Below are 26,239 nucleotides of genomic sequence, written 5' to 3'. Positions count from 1 at the left end.
GGTTATATAATCAGCGATGCCTAGGCTTCCACCCTAGCACAAAAACTCGATTTCGAAAATCTCGATTTTTTGGGTCAAAAATGAGCAAGGGGTCAGACCCCCCTAAAATGACCTATTTGCTACTCTGTCTGAAAATCAGTATGTTCTATTACTGTCCTAGGATATGGAGTGCATAGAATTTGTTTTAAAGATTCTAGAAAACCAAATAGTTGATGATTCAATGGAGAATTGCACTCCAGAGAGCTCTTCGAAGTCAAGTCGAAAATGATAAGTGAAAAAACAAAAAAAATTATTTTCTCCTAAACAGTGTCAGATATTGTAAAGTTTGGTATAAAAATATAGGTTTTCAAACACGCTGAATCTATTGCAATCAATTTCGAAAACCTATCTCCGTTCGTTCAGATTTTCATCTTGGAAATGGCATTTTTCAAAAAATTGCAATTTTCAATCTGCGATATCTCCTGTTATATTCGTCTGATCCAATTGAGGTTTCCGGTTAAATAATCAGCGATGCCAAGGCTTCCACCCTAGCACAAAAACTCGATTTCGAAAATCTCGATTTTTTGGGTCAAAAATGAGCAAGGGGTCAGACCCCCCTAAAATGACCTATTTGCTACTCTGTCTGAAAATCAGTATGTTCTATTACTGTCCTAGGATATGGAGTGCATAGAATTTGTTTTAAAGATTCTAGAAAACCAAATAGTTGATGATTCAATGGAGAATTGCACTCCAGAGAGCTCTTCGAAGTCAAGTCGAAAATGAAAAGTGAAAAAACAAAAAAAATTATTTTCTCCTAAACAGTGTCAGATATTGTAAAGTTTGGTATAAAAATATAGGTTTTCAAACACGCTGAATCTATTGCAATCAATTTCGAAAACCTATCTCCGTTCGTTCAGATTTTCATCTTGGAAATGGCATTTTTCAAAAAATTGCAATTTTCAATCTGCGATATCTCCTGTTATATTCGTCTGATCCAATTGAGATTTCCGGTTATATAATCAGCGGTGCTAAGGCTTCCACCCTAGCACAAAAACTCGATTTCGAAAATCTCGATTTTTTGGGTCAAAAATGAGCAAGGGGTTAGACCCCCCTAAAATGACCTATTTGCTACTCTGTCTGAAAATCAGTATGTTCTATTACTGTCCTAGGATATGGAGTGCATAGAATTTGTTTTGAAGATTCTAGAAAACCAAACATTTGATGATTCAATAGAGAATTGCACTCCAGAGAGCTCTTCGAAGTCAACTCGAAAATGAAAAGTGAAAAAACAAAAAAAATTATTTTCTCCTAAACAGTGTCAGATATTGGAAAGTTTGGTATGAAAATATAGGTTTTCAAACACGCTGAATCTATTGCAATCAATTTCGAAAACCTATCTCCGTTCGTTCAGATTTTCATTTTGGAAATGGCATTTTTCAAAAAATTGCAATTTTCAATCTGCGATATCTCCTGTTATATTCGTCTGATCCAAATGAGATTTCCGGTTATATAATCAGCGGTGCCTAGGCTCCCACCCTAGCACAAAAACTCGATTTCGAAAATCTCGATTTTTTGGGTCAAAAATGAGCAAGGGGTTAGACCCCCCTAAAATGACCTATTTGCTACTCTGTCTGAAAATCAGTATGTTCTATTACTGTCCTAGGATATGGAGTGCATAGAATTTGTTTTGAAGATTCTAGAAAACCAAACATTTGATGATTCAATAGAGAATTGCACTCCAGAGAGCTCTTCGAAGTCAACTCGAAAATGAAAAGTGAACAAACAAAAAAAATTATTTTCTCCTAAACAGTGTCAGATATTGGAAAGTTTGGTATGAAAATATAGGTTTTCAAACATGCTGAATCTATTGCAATCAATTTCGAAAGCCTATCTCCGTTTGTTCAGATTTTCATCTTGAAAATGGCATTTTTCAAAAAATTGCAATTTTCAATCTGCGATATCTCCTGTTATATTCGTCTGATCCAATTGAGGTTTCCGGTTAAATAATCAGCGATGCCTAGGCTTCCACCCTAGCACAAAAACTCGATTTCGAAAATCTCGATTTTTTGGGTCAAAAATGAGCAAGGGGTCAGACCCCCCTAAAATGACCTATTTGCTACTCTGTCTGAAAATCAGTATGTTCTATTACTGTCCTAGGATATGGAGTGCATAGAATTTGTTTTAAAGATTCTAGAAAACCAAATAGTTGATGATTCAATGGAGAATTGCACTCCAGAGAGCTCTTCGAAGTCAAGTCGAAAATGAAAAGTGAAAAAACAAAAAAAATTATTTTCTCCTAAACAGTGTCAGATATTGTAAAGTTTGGTATAAAAATATAGGTTTTCAAACACGCTGAATCTATTGCAATCAATTTCGAAAACCTATCTCCGTTCGTTCAGATTTTCATCTTGAAAATGGCATTTTTCAAAAAATTGCAATTTTCAATCTGCGATATCTCCTGTTATATTCGTCTGATCCAATTGAGATTTCCGGTTATATAATCAGCGGTGCCTAGGCTTCCACCCTAGCACAAAAACTCGATTTCAAAAATCTCGATTTTTTGGGTCAAAAATGAGCAAGGGGTTAGACCCCCCTAAAATGACCTCTTTGATACTCTGTCTGAAAATCAGTATGTTCTATTACTGTCCTAGGATATGAAGTGCATAGAATTTGTTTTGAAGATTCTAGAAAACCAAACAGTTGATGATTCAATAGAGAATTGCATTCCAGAGAGCTCTTCGAAGTCAACTCGAAAATGAAAAGTGAAAAAACAAAAAAAATTATTTTCTCCTAAACAGGGTCAGATATTGGAAAGTTTGGTATGAAAATATAGGTTTTCGAACACGCTGAATCTATCGCAAGCAATTTCGAAAGCCTATCTCCGTTCGTTCAGATTTTCATCTTGAAAATGGCATTTTTCAAAAAATTGCAATTTTCAATCTGCGATATCTCCTGTTATATTCGTCTGATCCAATTGAGGTTTCCGGTTATATAATCAGCGGTGCCTAGGCTTCCACCCTAGCACAAAAACTCGATTTCGAAAATCTCGATTTTTTGGGTCAAAAATGAGCAAGGGGTTAGACCCCCCTAAAATGACCTATTTGCTACTTTGTCTGAAAATCAGTATGCTATATTACTGTCCTAGGATATGGAGTGCATAGAATTTGTTTTGAAGATTCTAGAAAACCAAACAGTTGATGATTCAATAGAGAATTGCACTCCAGAGAGCTCTTCGAAGTCAACTCGAAAATGAAAAGTGAAAAAACAAAAAAAATTATTTTCTCCTAAACAGGGTCAGATATTGGAAAGTTTGGTATGAAAATATAGGTTTTCGAACACGCTGAATCTATTGCAAGCAATTTCGAAAGCCTATCTCCGTTCGTTCAGATTTTCATCTTGAAAATGGCATTTTTCAAAAAATTGCAATTTTCAATCTGCGATATCTCCTGTTATATTCGTCTGATCCAATTGAGGTTTCCGGTTATATAATCAGCGGTGCCTAGGCTTCCACCCTAGCACAAAAACTCGATTTCGAAAATCTCAATTTTTTGGGTCAAAAATGAGCAAGGGGTCAGACCCCCCTAAAATGACCTATTTGCTACTCTGTCTGAAAATCAGTATGTTCTATTACTGTCCTAGGATATGGAGTGCATAGAATTTGTTTTGAAGATTCTAGAAAACCAAACATTTGATGATTCAATAGAGAATTGCACTCCAGAGAGCTCTTCGAAGTCAACTCGAAAATGAAAAGTGAACAAACAAAAAAAATTATTTTCTCCTAAACAGTGTCAGATATTGGAAAGTTTGGTATGAAAATATAGGTTTTCAAACATGCTGAATCTATCGCAATCAATTTCGAAAGCCTATCTCCGTTTGTTCAGATTTTCATCTTGAAAATGGCATTTTTCAAAAAATTGCAATTTTCAATCTGCGATATCTCCTGTTATATTCGTCTGATCCAATTGAGGTTTCCGGTTATATAATCAGCGATGCCTAGGCTTCCACCCTAGCACAAAAACTCGATTTCGAAAATCTCGATTTTTTGGGTCAAAAATGAGCAAGGGGTCAGACCCCCCTAAAATGACCTATTTGCTACTCTGTCTGAAAATCAGTATGTTCTATTACTGTCCTAGGATATGGAGTGCATAGAATTTGTTTTAAAGATTCTAGAAAACCAAATAGTTGATGATTCAATGGAGAATTGCACTCCAGAGAGCTCTTCGAAGTCAAGTCGAAAATGATAAGTGAAAAAACAAAAAAAATTATTTTCTCCTAAACAGTGTCAGATATTGTAAAGTTTGGTATAAAAATATAGGTTTTCAAACACGCTGAATCTATTGCAATCAATTTCGAAAACCTATCTCCGTTCGTTCAGATTTTCATCTTGGAAATGGCATTTTTCAAAAAATCGCAATTTTCAATCTGCGATATCTCCTGTTATATTCGTCTGATCCAATTGAGGTTTCCGGTTAAATAATCAGCGATGCCTAGGCTTCCACCCTAGCACAAAAACTCGATTTCGAAAATCTCGATTTTTTGGGTCAAAAATGAGCAAGGGGTCAGACCCCCCTAAAATGACCTATTTGCTACTCTGTCTGAAAATCAGTATGTTCTATTACTGTCCTAGGAAATGGAGTGCATAGAATTTGTTTTAAAGATTCTAGAAAACCAAATAGTTGATGATTCAATGGAGAATTGCACTCCAGAGAGCTCTTCGAAGTCAAGTCGAAAATGAAAAGTGAAAAAACAAAAAAAATTATTTTCTCCTAAACAGTGTCAGATATTGTAAAGTTTGGTATAAAAATATAGGTTTTCAAACACGCTGAATCTATTGCAATCAATTTCGAAAACCTATCTCCGTTCGTTCAGATTTTCATCTTGGAAATGGCATTTTTCAAAAAATTGCAAATTTCAATCTGCGATATCTCCTGTTATCTTCGTCTGATCCAATTGAGATTTCCGGTTATATAATCAGCGGTGCTAAGGCTTCCACCCTAGCACAAAAACTCGATTTCGAAAATCTCGATTTTTTGGGTCAAAAATGAGCAAGGGGTTAGACCCCCATAAAATGACCTATTTGCTACTCTGTCTGAAAATCAGTATGTTCTATTACTGTCCTAGGATATGGAGTGCATAGAATTTGTTTTGAAGATTCTAGAAAACCAAACATTTGATGATTCAATAGAGAATTGCACTCCAGAGAGCTCTTCGAAGTCAACTCGAAAATGAAAAGTGAAAAAACAAAAAAAATTATTTTCTCCTAAACAGTGTCAGATATTGGAAAGTTTGGTATGAAAATATAGGTTTTCAAACACGCTGAATCTATTGCAATCAATTTCGAAAACCTATCTCCGTTCGTTCAGATTTTCATTTTGGAAATGGCATTTTTCAAAAAATTGCAATTTTCAATCTGCGATATCTCCTGTTATATTCGTCTGATCCAAATGAGATTTCCGGTTATATAATCAGCGGTGCCTAGGCTTCCACCCTAGCACAAAAACTCGATTTCGAAAATCTCGATTTTTTGGGTCAAAAATGAGCAAGGGGTTAGACCCCCCTAAAATGACCTATTTGCTACTCTGTCTGAAAATCAGTATGTTCTATTACTGTCCTAGGATATGGAGTGCATAGAATTTGTTCTGAAGATTCTAGAAAACCAAACATTTGATGATTCAATAGAGAATTGCACTCCAGAGAGCTCTTCGAAGTCAACTCGAAAATGAAAAGTGAACAAACAAAAAAAATTATTTTCTCCTAAACAGTGTCAGATATTGGAAAGTTTGGTATGAAAATATAGGTTTTCAAACATGCTGAATCTATTGCAATCAATTTCGAAAGCCTATCTCCGTTTGTTCAGATTTTCATCTTGAAAATGGCATTTTTCAAAAAATTGCAATTTTCAATCTGCGATATCTCCTGTTATATTCGTCTGATCCAATTGAGGTTTCCGGTTAAATAATCAGCGATGCCTAGGCTTCCACCCTAGCACAAAAACTCGATTTCGAAAATCTCGATTTTTTGGGTCAAAAATGAGCAAGGGGTCAGACCCCCCTAAAATGACCTATTTGCTACTCTGTCTGAAAATCAGTATGTTCTATTACTGTCCTAGGATATGGAGTGCATAGAATTTGTTTTAAAGATTCTAGAAAACCAAATAGTTGATGATTCAATGGAGAATTGCACTCCAGAGAGCTCTTCGAAGTCAAGTCGAAAATGAAAAGTGAAAAAACAAAAAAAATTATTTTCTCCTAAACAGTGTCAGATATTGTAAAGTTTGGTATAAAAATATAGGTTTTCAAACACGCTGAATCTATTGCAATCAATTTCGAAAACCTATCTCCGTTCGTTCAGATTTTCATCTTGAAAATGGCATTTTTCAAAAAATTGCAATTTTCAATCTGCGATATCTCCTGTTATATTCGTCTGATCCAATTGAGATTTCCGGTTATATAATCAGCGGTGCCTAGGCTTCCACCCTAGCACAAAAACTCGATTTCAAAAATCTCGATTTTTTGGGTCAAAAATGAGCAAGGGGTTAGACCCCCCTAAAATGACCTCTTTGATACTCTGTCTGAAAATCAGTATGTTCTATTACTGTCCTAGGATATGAAGTGCATAGAATTTGTTTTGAAGATTCTAGAAAACCAAACAGTTGATGATTCAATAGAGAATTGCATTCCAGAGAGCTCTTCGAAGTCAACTCGAAAATGAAAAGTGAAAAAACAAAAAAAATTATTTTCTCCTAAACAGGGTCAGATATTGGAAAGTTTGGTATGAAAATATAGGTTTTCAAACACGCTGAATCTATTGCAATCAATTTCGAAAACCTATCTCCGTTCGTTCAGATTTTCATTTTGGAAATGGCATTTTTCAAAAAATTGCAATTTTCAATCTGCGATATCTCCTGTTATATTCGTCTGATCCAAATGAGATTTCCGGTTATATAATCAGCGGTGCCTAGGCTTCCACCCTAGCACAAAAACTCGATTTCGAAAATCTCGATTTTTTGGGTCAAAAATGAGCAAGGGGTTAGACCCCCCTAAAATGACCTATTTGCTACTCTGTCTGAAAATCAGTATGTTCTATTACTGTCCTAGGATATGGAGTGCATAGAATTTGTTTTGAAGATTCTAGAAAACCAAACATTTGATGATTCAATAGAGAATTGCACTCCAGAGAGCTCTTCGAAGTCAACTCGAAAATGAAAAGTGAACAAACAAAAAAAATTATTTTCTCCTAAACAGTGTCAGATATTGGAAAGTTTGGTATGAAAATATAGGTTTTCAAACATGCTGAATCTATTGCAATCAATTTCGAAAGCCTATCTCCGTTTGTTCAGATTTTCATCTTGAAAATGGCATTTTTCAAAAAATTGCAATTTTCAATCTGCGATATCTCCTGTTATATTCGTCTGATCCAATTGAGGTTTCCGGTTAAATAATCAGCGATGCCTAGGCTTCCACCCTAGCACAAAAACTCGATTTCGAAAATCTCGATTTTTTGGGTCAAAAATGAGCAAGGGGTCAGACCCCCCTAAAATGACCTATTGGCTACTCTGTCTGAAAATCAGTATGTTCTATTACTGTCCTAGGATATGGAGTGCATAGAATTTGTTTTAAAGATTCTAGAAAACCAAATAGTTGATGATTCAATGGAGAATTGCACTCCAGAGAGCTCTTCGAAGTCAAGTCGAAAATGAAAAGTGAAAAAACAAAAAAAATTATTTTCTCCTAAACAGTGTCAGATATTGTAAAGTTTGGTATAAAAATATAGGTTTTCAAACACTCTGAATCTATTGCAATCAATTTCGAAAACCTATCTCCGTTCGTTCAGATTTTCATCTTGAAAATGGCATTTTTCAAAAAATTGCAATTTTCAATCTGCGATATCTCCTGTTATATTCGTCTGATCCAATTGAGATTTCCGGTTATATAATCAGCGGTGCCTAGGCTTCCACCCTAGCACAAAAATTCGATTTCAAAAATCTCGATTTTTTGGGTCAAAAATGAGCAAGGGGTTAGACCCCCCTAAAATGACCTCTTTGATACTCTGTCTGAAAATCAGTATGTTCTATTACTGTCCTAGGATATGAAGTGCATAGAATTTGTTTTGAAGATTCTAGAAAACCAAACAGTTGATGATTCAATAGAGAATTGCATTCCAGAGAGCTCTTCGAAGTCAACTCGAAAATGAAAAGTGAAAAAACAAAAAAAATTATTTTCTCCTAAACAGGGTCAGATATTGGAAAGTTTGGTATGAAAATATAGGTTTTCGAACACGCTGAATCTATTGCAAGCAATTTCGAAAGCCTATCTCCGTTCGTTCAGATTTTCATCTTGAAAATGGCATTTTTCAAAAAATTGCAATTTTCAATCTGCGATATCTCCTGTTATATTCGTCTGATCCAATTGAGGTTTCCGGTTATATAATCAGCGGTGCCTAGGCTTCCACCCTAGCACAAAAACTCGATTTCGAAAATCTCGATTTTTTGGGTCAAAAATGAGCAAGGGGTTAGACCCCCCTAAAATGACCTATTTGCTACTTTGTCTGAAAATCAGTATGCTATATTACTGTCCTAGGATATGGAGTGCATAGAATTTGTTTTGAAGATTCTAGAAAACCAAACAGTTGATGATTCAATAGAGAATTGCACTCCAGAGAGCTGTTCGAAGTCAACTCGAAAATGAAAAGTGAAAAAACAAAAAAAATTATTTTCTCCTAAACAGGGTCAGATATTGGAAAGTTTGGTATGAAAATATAGGTTTTCGAACACGCTGAATCTATTGCAAGCAATTTCGAAAGCCTATCTCCGTTCGTTCAGATTTTCATCTTGAAAATGGCATTTTTCAAAAAATTGCAATTTTCAATCTGCGATATCTCCTGTTATATTCGTCTGATCCAATTGAGGTTTCCGGTTATATAATCAGCGGTGCCTAGGCTTCCACCCTAGCACAAAAACTCGATTTCGAAAATCTCGATTTTTTGGGTCAAAAATGAGCAAGGGGTTAGACCCCCCTAAAATGACCTATTTGCTACTTTGTCTGAAAATCAGTATGCTATATTACTGTCCTAGGATATGGAGTGCATAGAATTTGTTTTGAAGATTCTAGAAAACCAAACAGTTGATGATTTAATAGAGAATTGCACTCCAGGGAGCTCTTCGAAGTCAACTCGAAAATGAAAAGTGAAAAAACAAAAAAAATTATTTTCTCCTAAACAGTGTCAGATATTGGAAAGTTTGGTATGAAAATATAGGTTTTCAAACACGCTGAATCTATTGCAATCAATTTCGAAAGCCTATCTCCGTTCGTTCAGATTTTCATCTTGGAAATGGCATTTTTCAAAAAATTGCAATTTTCAATCTGCGATATCTCCTGTTATATTCGTCTGATCCAAATGAGATTTCCGGTTATATAATCAGCGGTGCCTAGGCTTCCACCCTAGCACAAAAACTCGATTTCGAAAATCTCGATTTTTTGGGTCAAAAATGAGCAAGGGGTTAGACCCCCCTAAAATGACCTCTTTGCTACTCTGTCTGAAAATCAGTATGTTCTATTACTGTACAAGGATATGAAGTGCATAGAATTTGTTTTGAAGATTCTAGAAAACCAAACAGTTGATGATTCAATAGAGAATTGCACTCCAGAGAGCTCTTCGAAGTCAACTCGAAAATGAAAAGTGAAAAAACAAAAAAAAATATTTTCTCCTAAACAGGGTCAGATATTGGAAAGTTTGGTATGAAAATATAGGTTTTCGAACACGCTGAATCTATTGCAAGCAATTCCGAAAGCCTATCTCCGTTCGTTCAGATTTTCATCTTGAAAATGGCATTTTTCAAAAAATTGCAATTTTGAATCTGCGATATCTCCTGTTATATTCGTCTGATCCAATTGAGGTTTCCGGTTATATAATCAGCGGTGCCTAGGCTTCCACCCTAGCACAAAAACTCGATTTCGAAAATCTCGATTTTTTGGGTCAAAAATGAGCAAGGGGTCAGACCCCCCTAAAATGACCTATTTGCTACTTTGTCTGAAAATCAGTATGCTATATTACTGTCCTAGGATATGGAGTTAATAGAATTTGTTTTGAAGATTCTAGAAAACCAAACAGTTGATGATTTAATAGAGAATTGCACTCCAGAGAGCTCTTCGAAGTCAACTCGAAAATGAAAAGTGAAAAAACCAAAAAAATTATTTTCTCCTAAACAGTGTCAGATATTGGAAAGTTTGGTATGAAAATATAGGTTTCCAAACACGCTGAATCTATTGCAAGCAATTTCGAAAGCCTATCTCCGTTCGTTCAGATTTTCATCTTGAAAATGGCATTTTTCAAAAAATTGCAATTTTCAATCTGCGATATCTCCTGTTATATTCGTCTGATCCAATTGAGGTTTCCGGTAATATAATCAGCGATGCCTAGGCTTCCACCCTAGCACAAAAACTCGATTTCGAAAATCTCGATTTTTTGGGTCAAAAATGAGCAAGGGGTCAGACCCCCCTAAAATGCCCTATTTGCTACTCTATTTAAAAATCAGGTTGTTCTATTACTGTCCTCGAATATGGAGTGCATAGAATTTGTTTAAAAGATTCTAGAAAACCAAATAGTTGATAATTCAATGGAGAATTGCACTCCAGAGAGCTCTTCGAAGTCAACTCGAAAATGAAAAGTGGAAAAACAAAAAAAACTATTTTCTCCTAAACAGTGTCAGATATTGGAAAGTTTGGTATGAAAATATAGGTTTCCAAACACGCTGAATCTATTGCAAGCAATTTCGAAAGCCTATCTCCGTTCGTTCAGATTTTCATCTTGAAAATGGCATTTTTCAAAAAATTGCAATTTTCAATCTGCGATATCTCCTGTTATATTCGTCTGATCCAATTGAGGTTTCCGGTAATATAATCAGCGATGCCTAGGCTTCCACACTAGCATAAAAACTCGATTTCGAAAATCTCGATTTTTTGGGTCAAAAATGAGCAAGGGGTCAGACCCCCCTAAAATGCCCTATTTGCTACTCTATTTAAAAATCAGGTTGTTCTATTACTGTCCTCGAATATGGAGTGCATAGAATTTGTTTAAAAGATTCTAGAAAACCAAATAGTTGATGATTCAATGGAGAATTGCACTCCAGAGAGCTCTTCGAAGTCAACTCGAAAATGAAAAGTGAAAAAACCAAAAAAATTATTTTCTCCTAAACAGGGTCAGATATTGGAAAGTTTGGTATGAAAATATAGGTTTTCGAACACGCTGAATCTATTGCAAGCAATTTCGAAAGCCTATCTCCGTTCGTTCAGATTTTCATCTTGAAAATGGCATTTTTCAAAAAATTGCAATTTTCAATCTGCGATATCTCCTGTTATATTCGTCTGATCCAATTGAGGTTTCCGGTTATATAATCAGCGGTGCCTAGGCTTCCACCCTAGCACAAAAACTCGATTTCGAAAATCTCGATTTTTTGGGTCAAAAATGAGCAAGGGGTTAGACCCCCCTAAAATGACCTATTTGCTACTTTGTCTGAAAATCAGTATGCTATATTACTGTCCTAGGATATGGAGTGCATAGAATTTGTTTTGAAGATTCTAGAAAACCAAACAGTTGATGATTTAATAGAGAATTGCACTCCAGGGAGCTCTTCGAAGTCAACTCGAAAATGAAAAGTGAAAAAACAAAAAAAATTATTTTCTCCTAAACAGTGTCAGATATTGGAAAGTTTGGTATGAAAATATAGGTTTTCAAACACGCTGAATCTATTGCAATCAATTTCGAAAGCCTATCTCCGTTCGTTCAGATTTTCATCTTGGAAATGGCATTTTTCAAAAAATTGCAATTTTCAATCTGCGATATCTCCTGTTATATTCGTCTGATCCAAATGAGATTTCCGGTTATATAATCAGCGGTGCCTAGGCTTCCACCCTAGCACAAAAACTCGATTTCGAAAATCTCGATTTTTTGGGTCAAAAATGAGCAAGGGGTTAGACCCCCCTAAAATGACCTCTTTGCTACTCTGTCTGAAAATCAGTATGTTCTATTACTGTACAAGGATATGAAGTGCATAGAATTTGTTTTGAAGATTCTAGAAAACCAAACAGTTGATGATTCAATAGAGAATTGCACTCCAGAGAGCTCTTCGAAGTCAACTCGAAAATGAAAAGTGAAAAAACAAAAAAAAATATTTTCTCCTAAACAGGGTCAGATATTGGAAAGTTTGGTATGAAAATATAGGTTTTCGAACACGCTGAATCTATTGCAAGCAATTCCGAAAGCCTATCTCCGTTCGTTCAGATTTTCATCTTGAAAATGGCATTTTTCAAAAAATTGCAATTTTGAATCTGCGATATCTCCTGTTATATTCGTCTGATCCAATTGAGGTTTCCGGTTATATAATCAGCGGTGCCTAGGCTTCCACCCTAGCACAAAAACTCGATTTCGAAAATCTCGATTTTTTGGGTCAAAAATGAGCAAGGGGTCAGACCCCCCTAAAATGACCTATTTGCTACTTTGTCTGAAAATCAGTATGCTATATTACTGTCCTAGGATATGGAGTTAATAGAATTTGTTTTGAAGATTCTAGAAAACCAAACAGTTGATGATTTAATAGAGAATTGCACTCCAGAGAGCTCTTCGAAGTCAACTCGAAAATGAAAAGTGAAAAAACCAAAAAAATTATTTTCTCCTAAACAGTGTCAGATATTGGAAAGTTTGGTATGAAAATATAGGTTTCCAAACACGCTGAATCTATTGCAAGCAATTTCGAAAGCCTATCTCCGTTCGTTCAGATTTTCATCTTGAAAATGGCATTTTTCAAAAAATTGCAATTTTCAATCTGCGATATCTCCTGTTATATTCGTCTGATCCAATTGAGGTTTCCGGTAATATAATCAGCGATGCCTAGGCTTCCACCCTAGCACAAAAACTCGATTTCGAAAATCTCGATTTTTTGGGTCAAAAATGAGCAAGGGGTCAGACCCCCCTAAAATGCCCTATTTGCTACTCTATTTAAAAATCAGGTTGTTCTATTACTGTCCTCGAATATGGAGTGCATAGAATTTGTTTAAAAGATTCTAGAAAACCAAATAGTTGATAATTCAATGGAGAATTGCACTCCAGAGAGCTCTTCGAAGTCAACTCGAAAATGAAAAGTGGAAAAACAAAAAAAACTATTTTCTCCTAAACAGTGTCAGATATTGGAAAGTTTGGTATGAAAATATAGGTTTCCAAACACGCTGAATCTATTGCAAGCAATTTCGAAAGCCTATCTCCGTTCGTTCAGATTTTCATCTTGAAAATGGCATTTTTCAAAAAATTGCAATTTTCAATCTGCGATATCTCCTGTTATATTCGTCTGATCCAATTGAGGTTTCCGGTAATATAATCAGCGATGCCTAGGCTTCCACACTAGCATAAAAACTCGATTTCGAAAATCTCGATTTTTTGGGTCAAAAATGAGCAAGGGGTCAGACCCCCCTAAAATGCCCTATTTGCTACTCTATTTAAAAATCAGGTTGTTCTATTACTGTCCTCGAATATGGAGTGCATAGAATTTGTTTAAAAGATTCTAGAAAACCAAATAGTTGATGATTCAATGGAGAATTGCACTCCAGAGAGCTCTTCGAAGTCAACTCGAAAATGAAAAGTGAAAAAACCAAAAAAATTATTTTCTCCTAAACAGGGTCAGATATTGGAAAGTTTGGTATGAAAATATAGGTTTTCGAACACGCTGAATCTATTGCAAGCAATTTCGAAAGCCTATCTCCGTTCGTTCAGATTTTCATCTTGAAAATGGCATTTTTCAAAAAATTGCAATTTTCAATCTGCGATATCTCCTGTTATATTCGTCTGATCCAATTGAGGTTTCCGGTTATATAATCAGCGGTGCCTAGGCTTCCACCCTAGCACAAAAACTCGATTTCGAAAATCTCGATTTTTTGGGTCAAAAATGAGCAAGGGGTTAGACCCCCCTAAAATGACCTATTTGCTACTTTGTCTGAAAATCAGTATGCTATATTACTGTCCTAGGATATGGAGTGCATAGAATTTGTTTTGAAGATTCTAGAAAACCAAACAGTTGATGATTTAATAGAGAATTGCACTCCAGGGAGCTCTTCGAAGTCAACTCGAAAATGAAAAGTGAAAAAACAAAAAAAATTATTTTCTCCTAAACAGTGTCAGATATTGGAAAGTTTGGTATGAAAATATAGGTTTTCAAACACGCTGAATCTATTGCAATCAATTTCGAAAGCCTATCTCCGTTCGTTCAGATTTTCATCTTGGAAATGGCATTTTTCAAAAAATTGCAATTTTCAATCTGCGATATCTCCTGTTATATTCGTCTGATCCAAATGAGATTTCCGGTTATATAATCAGCGGTGCCTAGGCTTCCACCCTAGCACAAAAACTCGATTTCGAAAATCTCGATTTTTTGGGTCAAAAATGAGCAAGGGGTTAGACCCCCCTAAAATGACCTCTTTGCTACTCTGTCTGAAAATCAGTATGTTCTATTACTGTACAAGGATATGAAGTGCATAGAATTTGTTTTGAAGATTCTAGAAAACCAAACAGTTGATGATTCAATAGAGAATTGCACTCCAGAGAGCTCTTCGAAGTCAACTCGAAAATGAAAAGTGAAAAAACAAAAAAAAATATTTTCTCCTAAACAGGGTCAGATATTGGAAAGTTTGGTATGAAAATATAGGTTTTCGAACACGCTGAATCTATTGCAAGCAATTCCGAAAGCCTATCTCCGTTCGTTCAGATTTTCATCTTGAAAATGGCATTTTTCAAAAAATTGCAATTTTGAATCTGCGATATCTCCTGTTATATTCGTCTGATCCAATTGAGGTTTCCGGTTATATAATCAGCGGTGCCTAGGCTTCCACCCTAGCACAAAAACTCGATTTCGAAAATCTCGATTTTTTGGGTCAAAAATGAGCAAGGGGTCAGACCCCCCTAAAATGACCTATTTGCTACTTTGTCTGAAAATCAGTATGCTATATTACTGTCCTAGGATATGGAGTTAATAGAATTTGTTTTGAAGATTCTAGAAAACCAAACAGTTGATGATTTAATAGAGAATTGCACTCCAGAGAGCTCTTCGAAGTCAACTCGAAAATGAAAAGTGAAAAAACCAAAAAAATTATTTTCTCCTAAACAGTGTCAGATATTGGAAAGTTTGGTATGAAAATATAGGTTTCCAAACACGCTGAATCTATTGCAAGCAATTTCGAAAGCCTATCTCCGTTCGTTCAGATTTTCATCTTGAAAATGGCATTTTTCAAAAAATTGCAATTTTCAATCTGCGATATCTCCTGTTATATTCGTCTGATCCAATTGAGGTTTCCGGTAATATAATCAGCGATGCCTAGGCTTCCACCCTAGCACAAAAACTCGATTTCGAAAATCTCGATTTTTTGGGTCAAAAATGAGCAAGGGGTCAGACCCCCCTAAAATGCCCTATTTGCTACTCTATTTAAAAATCAGGTTGTTCTATTACTGTCCTCGAATATGGAGTGCATAGAATTTGTTTAAAAGATTCTAGAAAACCAAATAGTTGATAATTCAATGGAGAATTGCACTCCAGAGAGCTCTTCGAAGTCAACTCGAAAATGAAAAGTGGAAAAACAAAAAAAACTATTTTCTCCTAAACAGTGTCAGATATTGGAAAGTTTGGTATGAAAATATAGGTTTCCAAACACGCTGAATCTATTGCAAGCAATTTCGAAAGCCTATCTCCGTTCGTTCAGATTTTCATCTTGAAAATGGCATTTTTCAAAAAATTGCAATTTTCAATCTGCGATATCTCCTGTTATATTCGTCTGATCCAATTGAGGTTTCCGGTAATATAATCAGCGATGCCTAGGCTTCCACACTAGCATAAAAACTCGATTTCGAAAATCTCGATTTTTTGGGTCAAAAATGAGCAAGGGGTCAGACCCCCCTAAAATGCCCTATTTGCTACTCTATTTAAAAATCAGGTTGTTCTATTACTGTCCTCGAATATGGAGTGCATAGAATTTGTTTAAAAGATTCTAGAAAACCAAATAGTTGATGATTCAATGGAGAATTGCACTCCAGAGAGCTCTTCGAAGTCAACTCGAAAATGAAAAGTGAAAAAACCAAAAAAATTATTTTCTCCTAAACAGTGTCAGATATTGGAAAGTTTGGTATGAAAATATAGGTTTTCAAACACGCTGAATCTATTGCGAGCAATTTCGAAAGCCTATCTCCGTTCGTTCAGATTTTCATCTTGAAAATGGCATTTTTCAAAAAATTGCAATTTTCAATGTGCGATATCTCCTGTTATATTCGTCTGATCCAATTGAGGTTTCCGGTTATATAATCAGCGATGCCTAGGCTTCCACCCTAGCACAAAAACTCGATTTCGAAAATCTCGATTTTTTGGGTCAAAAATGAGCAAGGGGTCAGACCCCCCTAAAATGCCCTATTTGCTACTCTATTTAAAAATCAGGTTGTTCTATTACTGTCCTCGAATATGGAGTGCATAGAATTTGTTTAAAAGATTCTAGAAAACCAAATAGTTGATAATTCAATGGAGAATTGCACTCCAGAGAGCTCTTCGAAGTCAACTCGAAAATGAAAAGTGGAAAAACAAAAAAAACTATTTTCTCCTAAACAGTGTCAGATATTGGAAAGTTTGGTACGGAAATATAGGTTTTTGACCACGCTGAATCCATTGCGAGCAATTTCGGAAGCCTATCTTCCTTCGTTCAGATTTTCATCTTGGAAATGGCATTTTTCAAAAAATTGCAATTTTCAATCTGCGATATCTCCAGTTATATTCGTCTGATCCAATTGGGATTTCCGATTATATTTCAAAGACACTAAAAAACCAAACACTTGATCATTCAATCGAGAATTGCACTCCAGAGAGAGAAACGACAACGAAATTTGGTACATTCCGTACAATCACCCTTCCCAAGATAAAACCACCATTCATATGCGTCCAGCCAGGAGTTCTCACCGCCGTTCCCGTTCGATAAAAGAACGGTACGAATGAAATACAAATAGAAAAAGTCAACTTGGCGAAAACACAATGAACGGCCGAGTGGGGTAGATCACAAAGTTTGCATAACGGGTATGTTCCATTTCTGCGTGGAAACTGACGTGCCATTCGCCGCTGCTAGAGCCGTCTATTCTTCGCCATTATAATGTGCCAGCCGATCCGTGGATTCGGCACAGGCTCGGATTTGCACATATCAAAGGATATTGAAATGTTGAATATCATCCGGAATTCGCTCTTCAGACTGCGTGCGGGAGACACTAGCGTCTATTTCTTGTGCCTTACAAATGAACCCAGAACACAGAGTGTCCGACAAATATTTGTAATCATATCTCTATGGTCGGCAGCGCGGGCTAATTAAAAGGTTTAATAATATTTTGAACCGTTTCCAATTTTATGTTGTTTAATAATAGGAATAGGCAGGTAAACAAGATTAGGCTCAGGTTCTCTTCCATCAATCATCATTGGATTGGCAAAGGATACATTTTATTTCAAATAATATACGTTATCATGGTTAAATATAAATACTTTCAGAGATATCAATATTAATGAGGAATGATGTGCAACTACTTTGGAATTACAAAATAGCATTCTTATGTTATAATTATGAGAATAAATATATGTTATGTTCCTCAGTTGAGTAGAAAAGCTCCATCTTCCGCTGAGGTTAAAATAACGACCTATCATCATTAGCAAAATTTTTCCAGCGTGTGAATTAAATCTTTCTGTAAGTATTTATTCCAGGGGATGGTATAATGAAGTAACAATAAACCTTAATTCAGAAAGGGATTCTATGGAATTGGGATCAATGATACGTCAAAGAAAATTTTAAATAGTTTATTGAAACAAGTACTGTATTCTACACAGATTAAGGAGAATGATTTTTTTTCTTTGATTTTTCATTTCTGGTTGAAAACAGTGATCTCTGTGGAACAATTTTCATATAATGTAGAATTCTACTTGTAGAAGGTACGGAATTATTAGAATCTACAGCTGCGAGTGTAGGTGAAAGCGGAGCTAAAATATTTTTAATGACTTGAAGTTTGGTAGGAGAATGTATGTCCCTCAAATGTCTCGCAATTTTGTTCCTGATATCTTCCTTCTCCTTCTCTACGGACATCTTCAAGTCTCTTTTCCTACCAACTTCATTTAGAATTAAATTCTTCTCTTTTGTGTCTTCACACTCCTTCACCTACTACTGTCTAAAACAGGGCATACAGAAAAATTAACCACTACTTTGAAGTATAATAACAGAGTGCACTCAAATAGTTTTTATCTCTTTTTTTCCTGTATCATTAAAGATATATGTATAGAACCCTAATAAAATTTTCCTCTCTGCTTACACCGAGATCTGGAACAGGTTCTACGATCTGCTTCTTGTTGCCATTTCTTTATACCTGCTTTATTGTTTCAAGATTGTAGAAGTTGCTATTTCTCCCTTTCGAAAGAATATCTATAGATAATATACACCATGCTATTATAAGGACAATATTTCCTACAAGCACCCAAACATAATACATAAATATCCATAACAAGCTTTGTGAAAAAAATATAAATAGAAAAAAAGGATAGTAATAATGTGCTAAATATCCTAAACCCAATAATGAAATATTTTCATATTACCTTGATAGTTGACTTCTTCCTATGCAACATGTGATATGAAATAACTATTCTCAATCTTCAATGGCATTATCATATTGCTACAATTATGTTAAACCACTCACCAGTATCAGTTTGGTCCTCCATCCCCAAGTAGATTTTCTTTCCTTGAAGCAGAAACTATGTGAATCAATACAAGAGCAGATATATTCATGTATGCAGATGTTACACAATGTACATTTGAGTTGGCATTTTTGGCAATCGCTGTCTGTTTTTCGAATAAAGTATGTTTTCTTCAGATGTATTTGAAGGTATTTTCCATCCATCTTCACATTCTATTAATAAATTTTTATCCAAGCTGGTCATAGTTTCATGACGAACTCTTATTTCTTTGACTTTACTGCAGATTTTATCCTTATGACGGGATTTAAGTCTGTCAACAAATTGCATGATTGCACATATTCCCTTATCTAGTCTTTTAACTTTCTTTCCTTTGAGGTACATATGTATATTTAAGAGTCTTATGAAATCTCTCTAGATGCATATCAGTATTAATACCAGCAAGGAGTCTGTAAGCATATGCCCAATTTTCTATGTTATGGAAATAATTTTCTTTGAAGTAATTAATAAAATCTGTTACATCTGGATCATCACATTGGTTTAGGAAATTGAACAGCTTTCTACGTAAAGCTTGTTGATCTATCTCATGTAAAATACTATGCAACTGGTTATGAACTTCATTCTGAAATAGTAGTGAAAATATGATGACTTAATTTTAGAAGAATACCTACCTACCGATTGGTAACTACCACTACCAGAATCTTCACCGTGGATCTTCTGATGGTTCGTGAAATTATTTTTATCACTGAAGTTCTTTCCACAATGGCAGTTATAATTATATTTCGCTGCATTTTTGTACAAGTGAGGAGCGATTTCAGTAGTTTCATCTCTGTGAAAATTCCTGGCGTGTCAAACTTGATATGTTGGAATTGGAAAACACCTTGCCGCATTCATAACACAGATTATTCATTTCTGCTGATTGGGGGGTTTCAAAACGTGAACTTTATATACGAAAATCCGCTTTGCGTTAATTTAATTAAATTTGAATTTTAACATTCAGGAACATATGACCGCGCACATCATAATCCCACTTCCCACTACAGATGGCAGCACAGCAGGGATAAATGACAAATGAAGGTTCATTTGTAAAGCACAGGAAATAGACGCTAGTGCGGGAGACACCTTGGATACACCCAGTATCGGAGGAGTGGCAGAGGAGAGTTGTGGAATTTAGGGTTGTCTCAGGGCGTCATAACGCCTTCGTATTTGGTTCCATAGCAAGTCGGATAAGTTATGATAATGAAACAACCAGATACACTGTTGCAGCTACTGCTTGTCCACGAGAATTTCGTCACCTTGTGGTTCATCGATTCAACTATTGGGAGTGCAAATTAGATCAATATTCCATCTATTCCAGAACAAAATGAATGAACAGATCATTCAAAGTGTCTTACGTACATAGCTGGCTACTACGTTTTCCTTTCCCTACGTTGGGCGCCAATTTTCGGGTTCTGCGAAAAAAGTAAACCACAAAGAGCAACCGGAGGGCGAATGAAAATTGTTTCTCTCGAGCGTTTCTGAATATTTCTTCTACGACTGTTGTGATACAAGCAGGCCTTTCAACGTTTCACTAATCAGTTCAGGAGGCAGTCAATTGCCTTGATATTGAATGATTCCAATGGATTGCCTGGAAACTGCTTGAGTAATGCTTAAAATTCTTGTCTTAGAGTTTTTTTGGCTGCCCAGAGAGAGCCTTATCTTCAACGCTGAAATCACCATTCTTGAAACATCGAAGGCATTCACTACATGGTTTTTCAGTTGGAACCTTCCACAACCATTCGATGCATTTCAGCTGCACTTTTCCACCAATGTAACATATTCAACCTCTCTAAAACCACCAAAATCAGCAGCCACTATGAGTTATTATTAAGATAATAGTCGAACTAATTAGTGTCTTCATTATGAAATACCATGATACGGTGAAATAGCTACAATACGAGGATATATGTAAAAATTCTTAGCCTACTATTGAACCAAACAAAACATTACTCAACATATTCTCCTCTTAGTTGGATATATTTATTACAGCGAACCTGCAACGTCTCTAGACCTTTCAAAAAAAATTTTTCTTCTTGCTCTGCAAACCAGTCCTCCACAGATTTTATTACCTCCTCGTTCGAAAAAATGTATGACCTTTTAAACTTTTCTTCAGTTGAGGAAAAAGATGATAGTCGGATAAAGCCAAATCTGGTGAATAAGGGGGGCGTTCTAATAATTCAAACCCTAAATCACGAATTTTTTGCATGATGGCAACATGGGATTTGTGTGTAGGAACGTTGTCCTGCAAAAGCAAAACACCTTTGGATAGCTTTCCGCGTCTTAGCTCCTTAATTTTTTTCTGTAAAGTGATCAGTAATGTCGAATAACAATCTCCGGTTATTGTTCTACCTTTATTCAAAAAATCAATCATGATTTTTCCATGGCAATCCCAAAAAACTGAACAAGAACTTTTCCAGCCGATTTTTGGACACGAAACTTCTTAGGTCTTGGAGAACCAGAGTGTCGCCATTCCATCGATTGTTGCTTTGTTTCTGGATCGTATAAATTTCCACAAGTCTCATCCATAGTAACAATTCGGCTTAAGAATTGCCGCGATGCTTCTACCCTTGCACGCTTTTGGTCAACATTCAAACATTTGGGGATCCATTTTGCAGCAATTTTTCTCAGGTCCAAATTGACGTGAACTATATGATGAACGCGTTCGTATGAAATATTCAGTGCTTCAAACATCCGCTTTAGCCAAATTCGACGGTCTGATAAAACCATGTCATGAACTGCATCGATATTTTCGGGGACTGACACAGAAACTGGCCTTCCCGATCGCTCATCATCTTCAATAGAAAATTTACCTCTTTTGAAGCTTGCAGTCCTTTTTTTCACGGTCGCTTACGAAGGACATTGATCACCAAGGGTATTGAGCATATCTTCGTAAATCTGCTTACCTCTTAACCCTTTTAAATACAGGTACTTGATGATGGCTCGATACTCCAATTTTTCGATTTTCGATTTTTCACTTCAAACATCACACTGACACTTCTGATGGGTTATTGTTCGTTGCTATGGTAACTCAAATTTTTTTTATGCATTGAACTGGTCTAGGCTAACTAGATATCAATACATCCTCTTACATACATATATGCATATATATTATTCTGCAGTCGTTTTCAAGCCATCATACTTTTATTGTTTACAGGTCAGCGTAAGCATATCATATTTTTCCCTCCGTACACATAAAAAATCTGATAAATATTCGAAGGATTCCAAAAATTAAACATAATCATCAATAAATTTCAGATTTTGTAAATTCCGTAGAATCTGACGCTGCTCATTGATTATTTTGATTCGGACAAAATAGCGTTATCGGTCTGTTTTAACACGAGATATACCTCGGATGACTCAGTAGCTATCCAATATCTCAAACGGTTACCAGTGAAGTATCGAATAAAAAGATGTTCTGTGACAAGATACTGATATTTGTGGTGATTGGTTCAGTCCTCAACGTTGTCAACTCGGCACCACAGCTTGGAGGTACTCAAAAACATTTAAATACTAGAATTTGTAGATATAAGCCACCTTTCAAAAAACCCTGTATTTGACAGCCACCAGATTTGCAATTCTTCAAATATAAAAGCGATAGAGAAAACAGTGAATTTTTTTATCTTTATTTCGATCTAAACGCCAGCAACTAGTCTCTGTAACTCAGAAAAAATTCCTTCCACAGTACAGTGCAAATTTATATCCATATGAAGCTCATACTTGGCATATTCAATACCTTATTCAAGCTAAAATGAGCCCTACATTGCTACTGAATTCCTAATTAACCAAAATTAACGTGTGCAGACTGAGAAATAATTATAGTATTTCATTATCAACCATTCAATCACAGTGAATCAATTGCAAGTTAAGTAAATATCGTGAATCAAAAACAAATATTGGAAATATCAATCGATCTTCTAGAAACTTCTGGAGATGACCTGCATCTGACCTTTTCGATCGTTCCTTTATCTCTTTATAAATTGCGATGGTGGCTAGTTTGAACAACAAAACATTGGGTATCAATTCCACTACAATCAATCTTTCTGAAAATTCTCCAATATTAAAAAAAAACTGTTTCAATCATTTCAGGTGAAACTGCTAGCTGTTTCGATTACCAATGCCCCCCAAGAACTACTGGATGCAAGAAAGTGACCAAGACCTCCGAGGATAAAGCGACTCTAGTTGAAACAGTCGTTTGTCTGGATATACAGGGTGGGTTTTCGAAAACTGCCACCTGTCAAATTGCTGCAATTCGACAGATAACACTTAACCTAATAATTGCATTCGCGATTACCTCAAAACACTTCACTCTAGTGTAGAGTACGGTAGAGCTTCAATAGTTGATGATTCTCATGTCACTATAATGGTGAAGCCTAAGGGCAAATAGAAAAAGATGTCAAGTTGATAATATATTGAGTGATATGAGAGTAAAAAATAGATATCCTTAGGTTGGGTTGGGTTAGGTTAAGTTGCATCAGTTTAATTTCGGTTTGGTTACGTTAGTGTAGGTTAGGTTAGCCTTGTTTATGTTAAGTTAGGTTAGGTTAGGTTAGGTTACGTTTGGGTAGGTAAGGTAAGGTTAGGTTTGATACTCCTTGGGTTTGGAAGAAACGAAAAACTAATGAGATATGATTTTTTAAAGACTACGAGCTGGACAAGCACACCAAAACTTCGCCAAATCCCTATGGACCGAACACCCATTATGAGAGCACCTCTTTCACCGGATCCTACACCTTCACCAGCGGTGGAAACTTGAAGCCCATAAATATAAACCACATGAATCGCATAGGGAACACCAACGATGAAGTAGAGTTCTTATAATACGAAATTTCGAAGAAATATTAAGAGTTGATATGAAAATAAATCTTTAAAATGATGTTGGTGTTTCATTAACCCTGTTATGAATTTTTTTTAGAAGATCGATACAAGAAATCATCTCCTGAAGGAATATGGTAAAATATATAGACTATAGGTATGATTAAATGCTCTGAATCAGTTGGGATGAAATTTCTTCGATTGAAAAAAGATTCAACAATAGTTTTCAGGTCATTTCTAAATATTTTATAAAGATATCGTTCAGAACAAAACAGGATTTTATTCTTTGTTCAATTTACAGATCTCATTCAATAACTGTTCTCATAATATAAGAATTTTCAAAAGCGATTGCATTATTTTTTTGAAAAATATAGGTACAGAGAAGCACAAGGGTGTTCCTTATTGGATTTTGAACCAGTTTTGTGCGATAATCACATGAAAAAAGATAACATTGAAAGGCTTTTATGTTCGACCGAATCAGTGGAATAATTATTTCGTGTTTTTCTCGAGGAATATTGTTTTTAATTATTTATTATGTGAAAGGATAATGTTATCGTTTGGAGTTAAATCAAGTCATATCTCAGATGACAGGCCAGTGGTACTTTGATATCTCAACTCGTTAGTTTCAAGATGTTGTGGGACAAGGTATTGTTCTTTGCGATTTGTGTTGTACTTCTCGGTATTTCTACATCGGCTCCTCGATCAAAAGGTACTTAAAATTAAATAAATAACATTCAATAATGCAGAATCAATATCCAGTTCAAATAATTATTATATTTGTTCTGTGAATCACATGAAATATATAATGATCGAAAATCACACAATCAGCCTACAGTAATATCACAATTTTTTATACAGCATTTTGTGAAGCAAGCAATAACCCAATTTTGGATTAATTCTAGGTGAAACTGGCCTTTGCTTCGGCTTTCCTTGTCCTGAAATGACAGTTGGATGTAAGAAGGTAAGAAGGACCTCAGATGATAGAACAACCCTAGTTGAAACTGTCTCTTGCGTGAACGATAAAGGTAAGTTTCCAAAAGTAACCTAGAAGTTTTGTTTTATGTACTCGTTGCTATGAGGGATCGTATGTTATATACGACGATTTCGGCAAATTTCTGTTCCATGTGCTAGTTTTCATCGCTTAAAAAATCATTTTTTCCTCTTCCTTTTCTTAACATGATCCACATGTCATTTTTCTGCTCTTAGACTTGGTGCCCCTATTTCGTAAAGTTTCAGTGCTATCGAAAAACAAATGTTACATTCTACACAGACACTTTTATATGTAGAATGCATTCAGGTAGTCAAAAATTATTTTAAGTTCGTCACTTCAGTGATATAGTAGTAACTTTCAATTTTTTGAATATAAACCCTATTTTTATTTGCATGTGTTAATATGTCCCATATTCTTTTCTGATTCAGAATATATGATATATGCCGTGTCTCCAATTGTTCTTCCAATAAAAAAACTCAAAAACTAGTTGGGTCAAGTTGGCAAGCCTTCATTCATTCATTGATAAAATATGATAAGGCATATTGAACTGATGTTCAGCATGACGAAAGCTTGTTTTAGGGGCTAGACAAGTTTCAAATTTCTTCAAATTCAATCTTTTCAGATTTTTGAAAAACTTCTCTCGGAAGCAGAAGAATATATGGATAAGTGTGTATATTTTCGAAAGAAATACAAAAGCATATCTTCCATTCCCAATCAATTCATCCAATAATAATATTACATGAAGGAAGATTAATTTTTATTTAATATTTTCAGGTCTCAGTATTCAGAATCACACCAAAAGTTCTCCGAGTCCCTATGGACCACAATTTTTTCAGACCGCAGAGTACGAAGGAACTTACAGAGTCACGAAGGATGGAAGAAACGAATACATAAAAATTAAAGACTTGAATAATTAATCGTATACAGAAAAAATGGGATTTTTATCGAGTGTATTTTCGAATTTAACTTTTCTTTTGCAAATATTGTGAAATGATATAATAATAAATTAGTTTTCGAGCTAGCAGGCCTGGAGTTACACTATTTTGGGCCGATTTAACTGAAAAAACCATAATATAATGTATTTTTTCATAAATAACAGACATTTAAAAATCTTTGTTGGGAAGCACGAGACGAGACTATGAGACGACGAGACTAGACTATGAGACGACGAGACTAGACTATGAGACGACGAGACGAGACTATGATAAGACGAGACTAGACTATGAGACGACGAGACGAGACTATGATAAGACGAGACTAGACTATGAGACGACGAGACGAGACTATGAGACGATGAGACGACGAGACTAGACTATGAGACGACGAGACTAGACTATGAGACGACGAGATTAGACAGTGAGACAACGAGACTAGACTATGAGACGACGAGACTAGACTATGAGAGACGACGAGACGAGACTGCAGTAAAGAATCGTTGAATAATGGTTGGGATCAGTAGTTATGGAAAAATCAAGTAGGTAAATATAAGTTAAGACATCCTGTATATCAACGACGATCTCTGAGAACATCTAGGACGTTATGAATGTTCAAAGGGCCTCCAGGAAATACGTTTCATATCGGATACGCCATCAGCTACAAAATAAAGAAGCAAAGCACTCTGAGTTATCTTGTACGTTATTTTCCAAGAATAAAAAGTAATAAGGCTTCCGTCGAACTAAATGCGA

The 26,239-nt window shown here is 35.5% G+C and overlaps 3 protein-coding genes across 3 annotated transcripts in view; 2 read left to right on the top strand and 1 right to left on the bottom strand.

Moving 5' to 3' along the window:
• The window catches only part of LOC123317538, a 263,709-nt gene that overhangs the window by 197,512 nt on the left and 39,958 nt on the right, over positions 1-26,239 (bottom strand). The window lies entirely within an intron of this gene.
• Positions 22,055-23,624, top strand: LOC123317543. The gene is made up of 3 exons (XM_044904124.1): positions 22,055-22,240; positions 22,838-22,960; positions 23,391-23,624. The coding sequence occupies exons 1-3, from the start codon at positions 22,162-22,164 to the stop codon at positions 23,567-23,569; spliced, it is 381 nt and encodes a 126-aa protein (XP_044760059.1). The 5' UTR covers positions 22,055-22,161; the 3' UTR covers positions 23,570-23,624.
• Positions 24,114-25,575, top strand: LOC123317544. The gene is made up of 3 exons (XM_044904125.1): positions 24,114-24,272; positions 24,466-24,588; positions 25,329-25,575. Exons 1-3 carry the CDS (start codon positions 24,194-24,196, stop codon positions 25,469-25,471), a joined length of 345 nt encoding a protein of 114 aa, XP_044760060.1. The 5' UTR covers positions 24,114-24,193; the 3' UTR covers positions 25,472-25,575.

The sequence above is a fragment of the Coccinella septempunctata genome, chromosome 7 (genome assembly GCF_907165205.1).
Source record: "Coccinella septempunctata chromosome 7, icCocSept1.1, whole genome shotgun sequence".
In the NCBI taxonomy this organism is placed as follows: Eukaryota; Metazoa; Arthropoda; class Insecta; order Coleoptera; family Coccinellidae; genus Coccinella; species Coccinella septempunctata.
This window is presented reverse-complemented; position numbering and strand designations above follow the sequence as displayed.

What these genes read in the sequence shown, in the direction of transcription:
- LOC123317543 (XM_044904124.1), top strand. Translation starts at nt 22,162, where the DNA reads ATGTTCTGTGACAAGATACTGATATTTGTGGTGATTGGTTCAGTCCTC. An exon ending in CTCGGCACCACAGCTTGGAG is followed by an intron (nt 22,241 to 22,837) that starts GTACTCAAAAAC and finishes CAATCATTTCAG; the next exon opens with GTGAAACTGCTAGCTGTTTC. An exon ending in CGTTTGTCTGGATATACAGG is followed by an intron (nt 22,961 to 23,390) that starts GTGGGTTTTCGA and finishes GATTTTTTAAAG; the next exon opens with ACTACGAGCTGGACAAGCAC.
- LOC123317544 (XM_044904125.1), top strand. Translation starts at nt 24,194, where the DNA reads ATGTTGTGGGACAAGGTATTGTTCTTTGCGATTTGTGTTGTACTTCTC. An exon ending in ATCGGCTCCTCGATCAAAAG is followed by an intron (nt 24,273 to 24,465) that starts GTACTTAAAATT and finishes GATTAATTCTAG; the next exon opens with GTGAAACTGGCCTTTGCTTC. An exon ending in CTCTTGCGTGAACGATAAAG is followed by an intron (nt 24,589 to 25,328) that starts GTAAGTTTCCAA and finishes TAATATTTTCAG; the next exon opens with GTCTCAGTATTCAGAATCAC.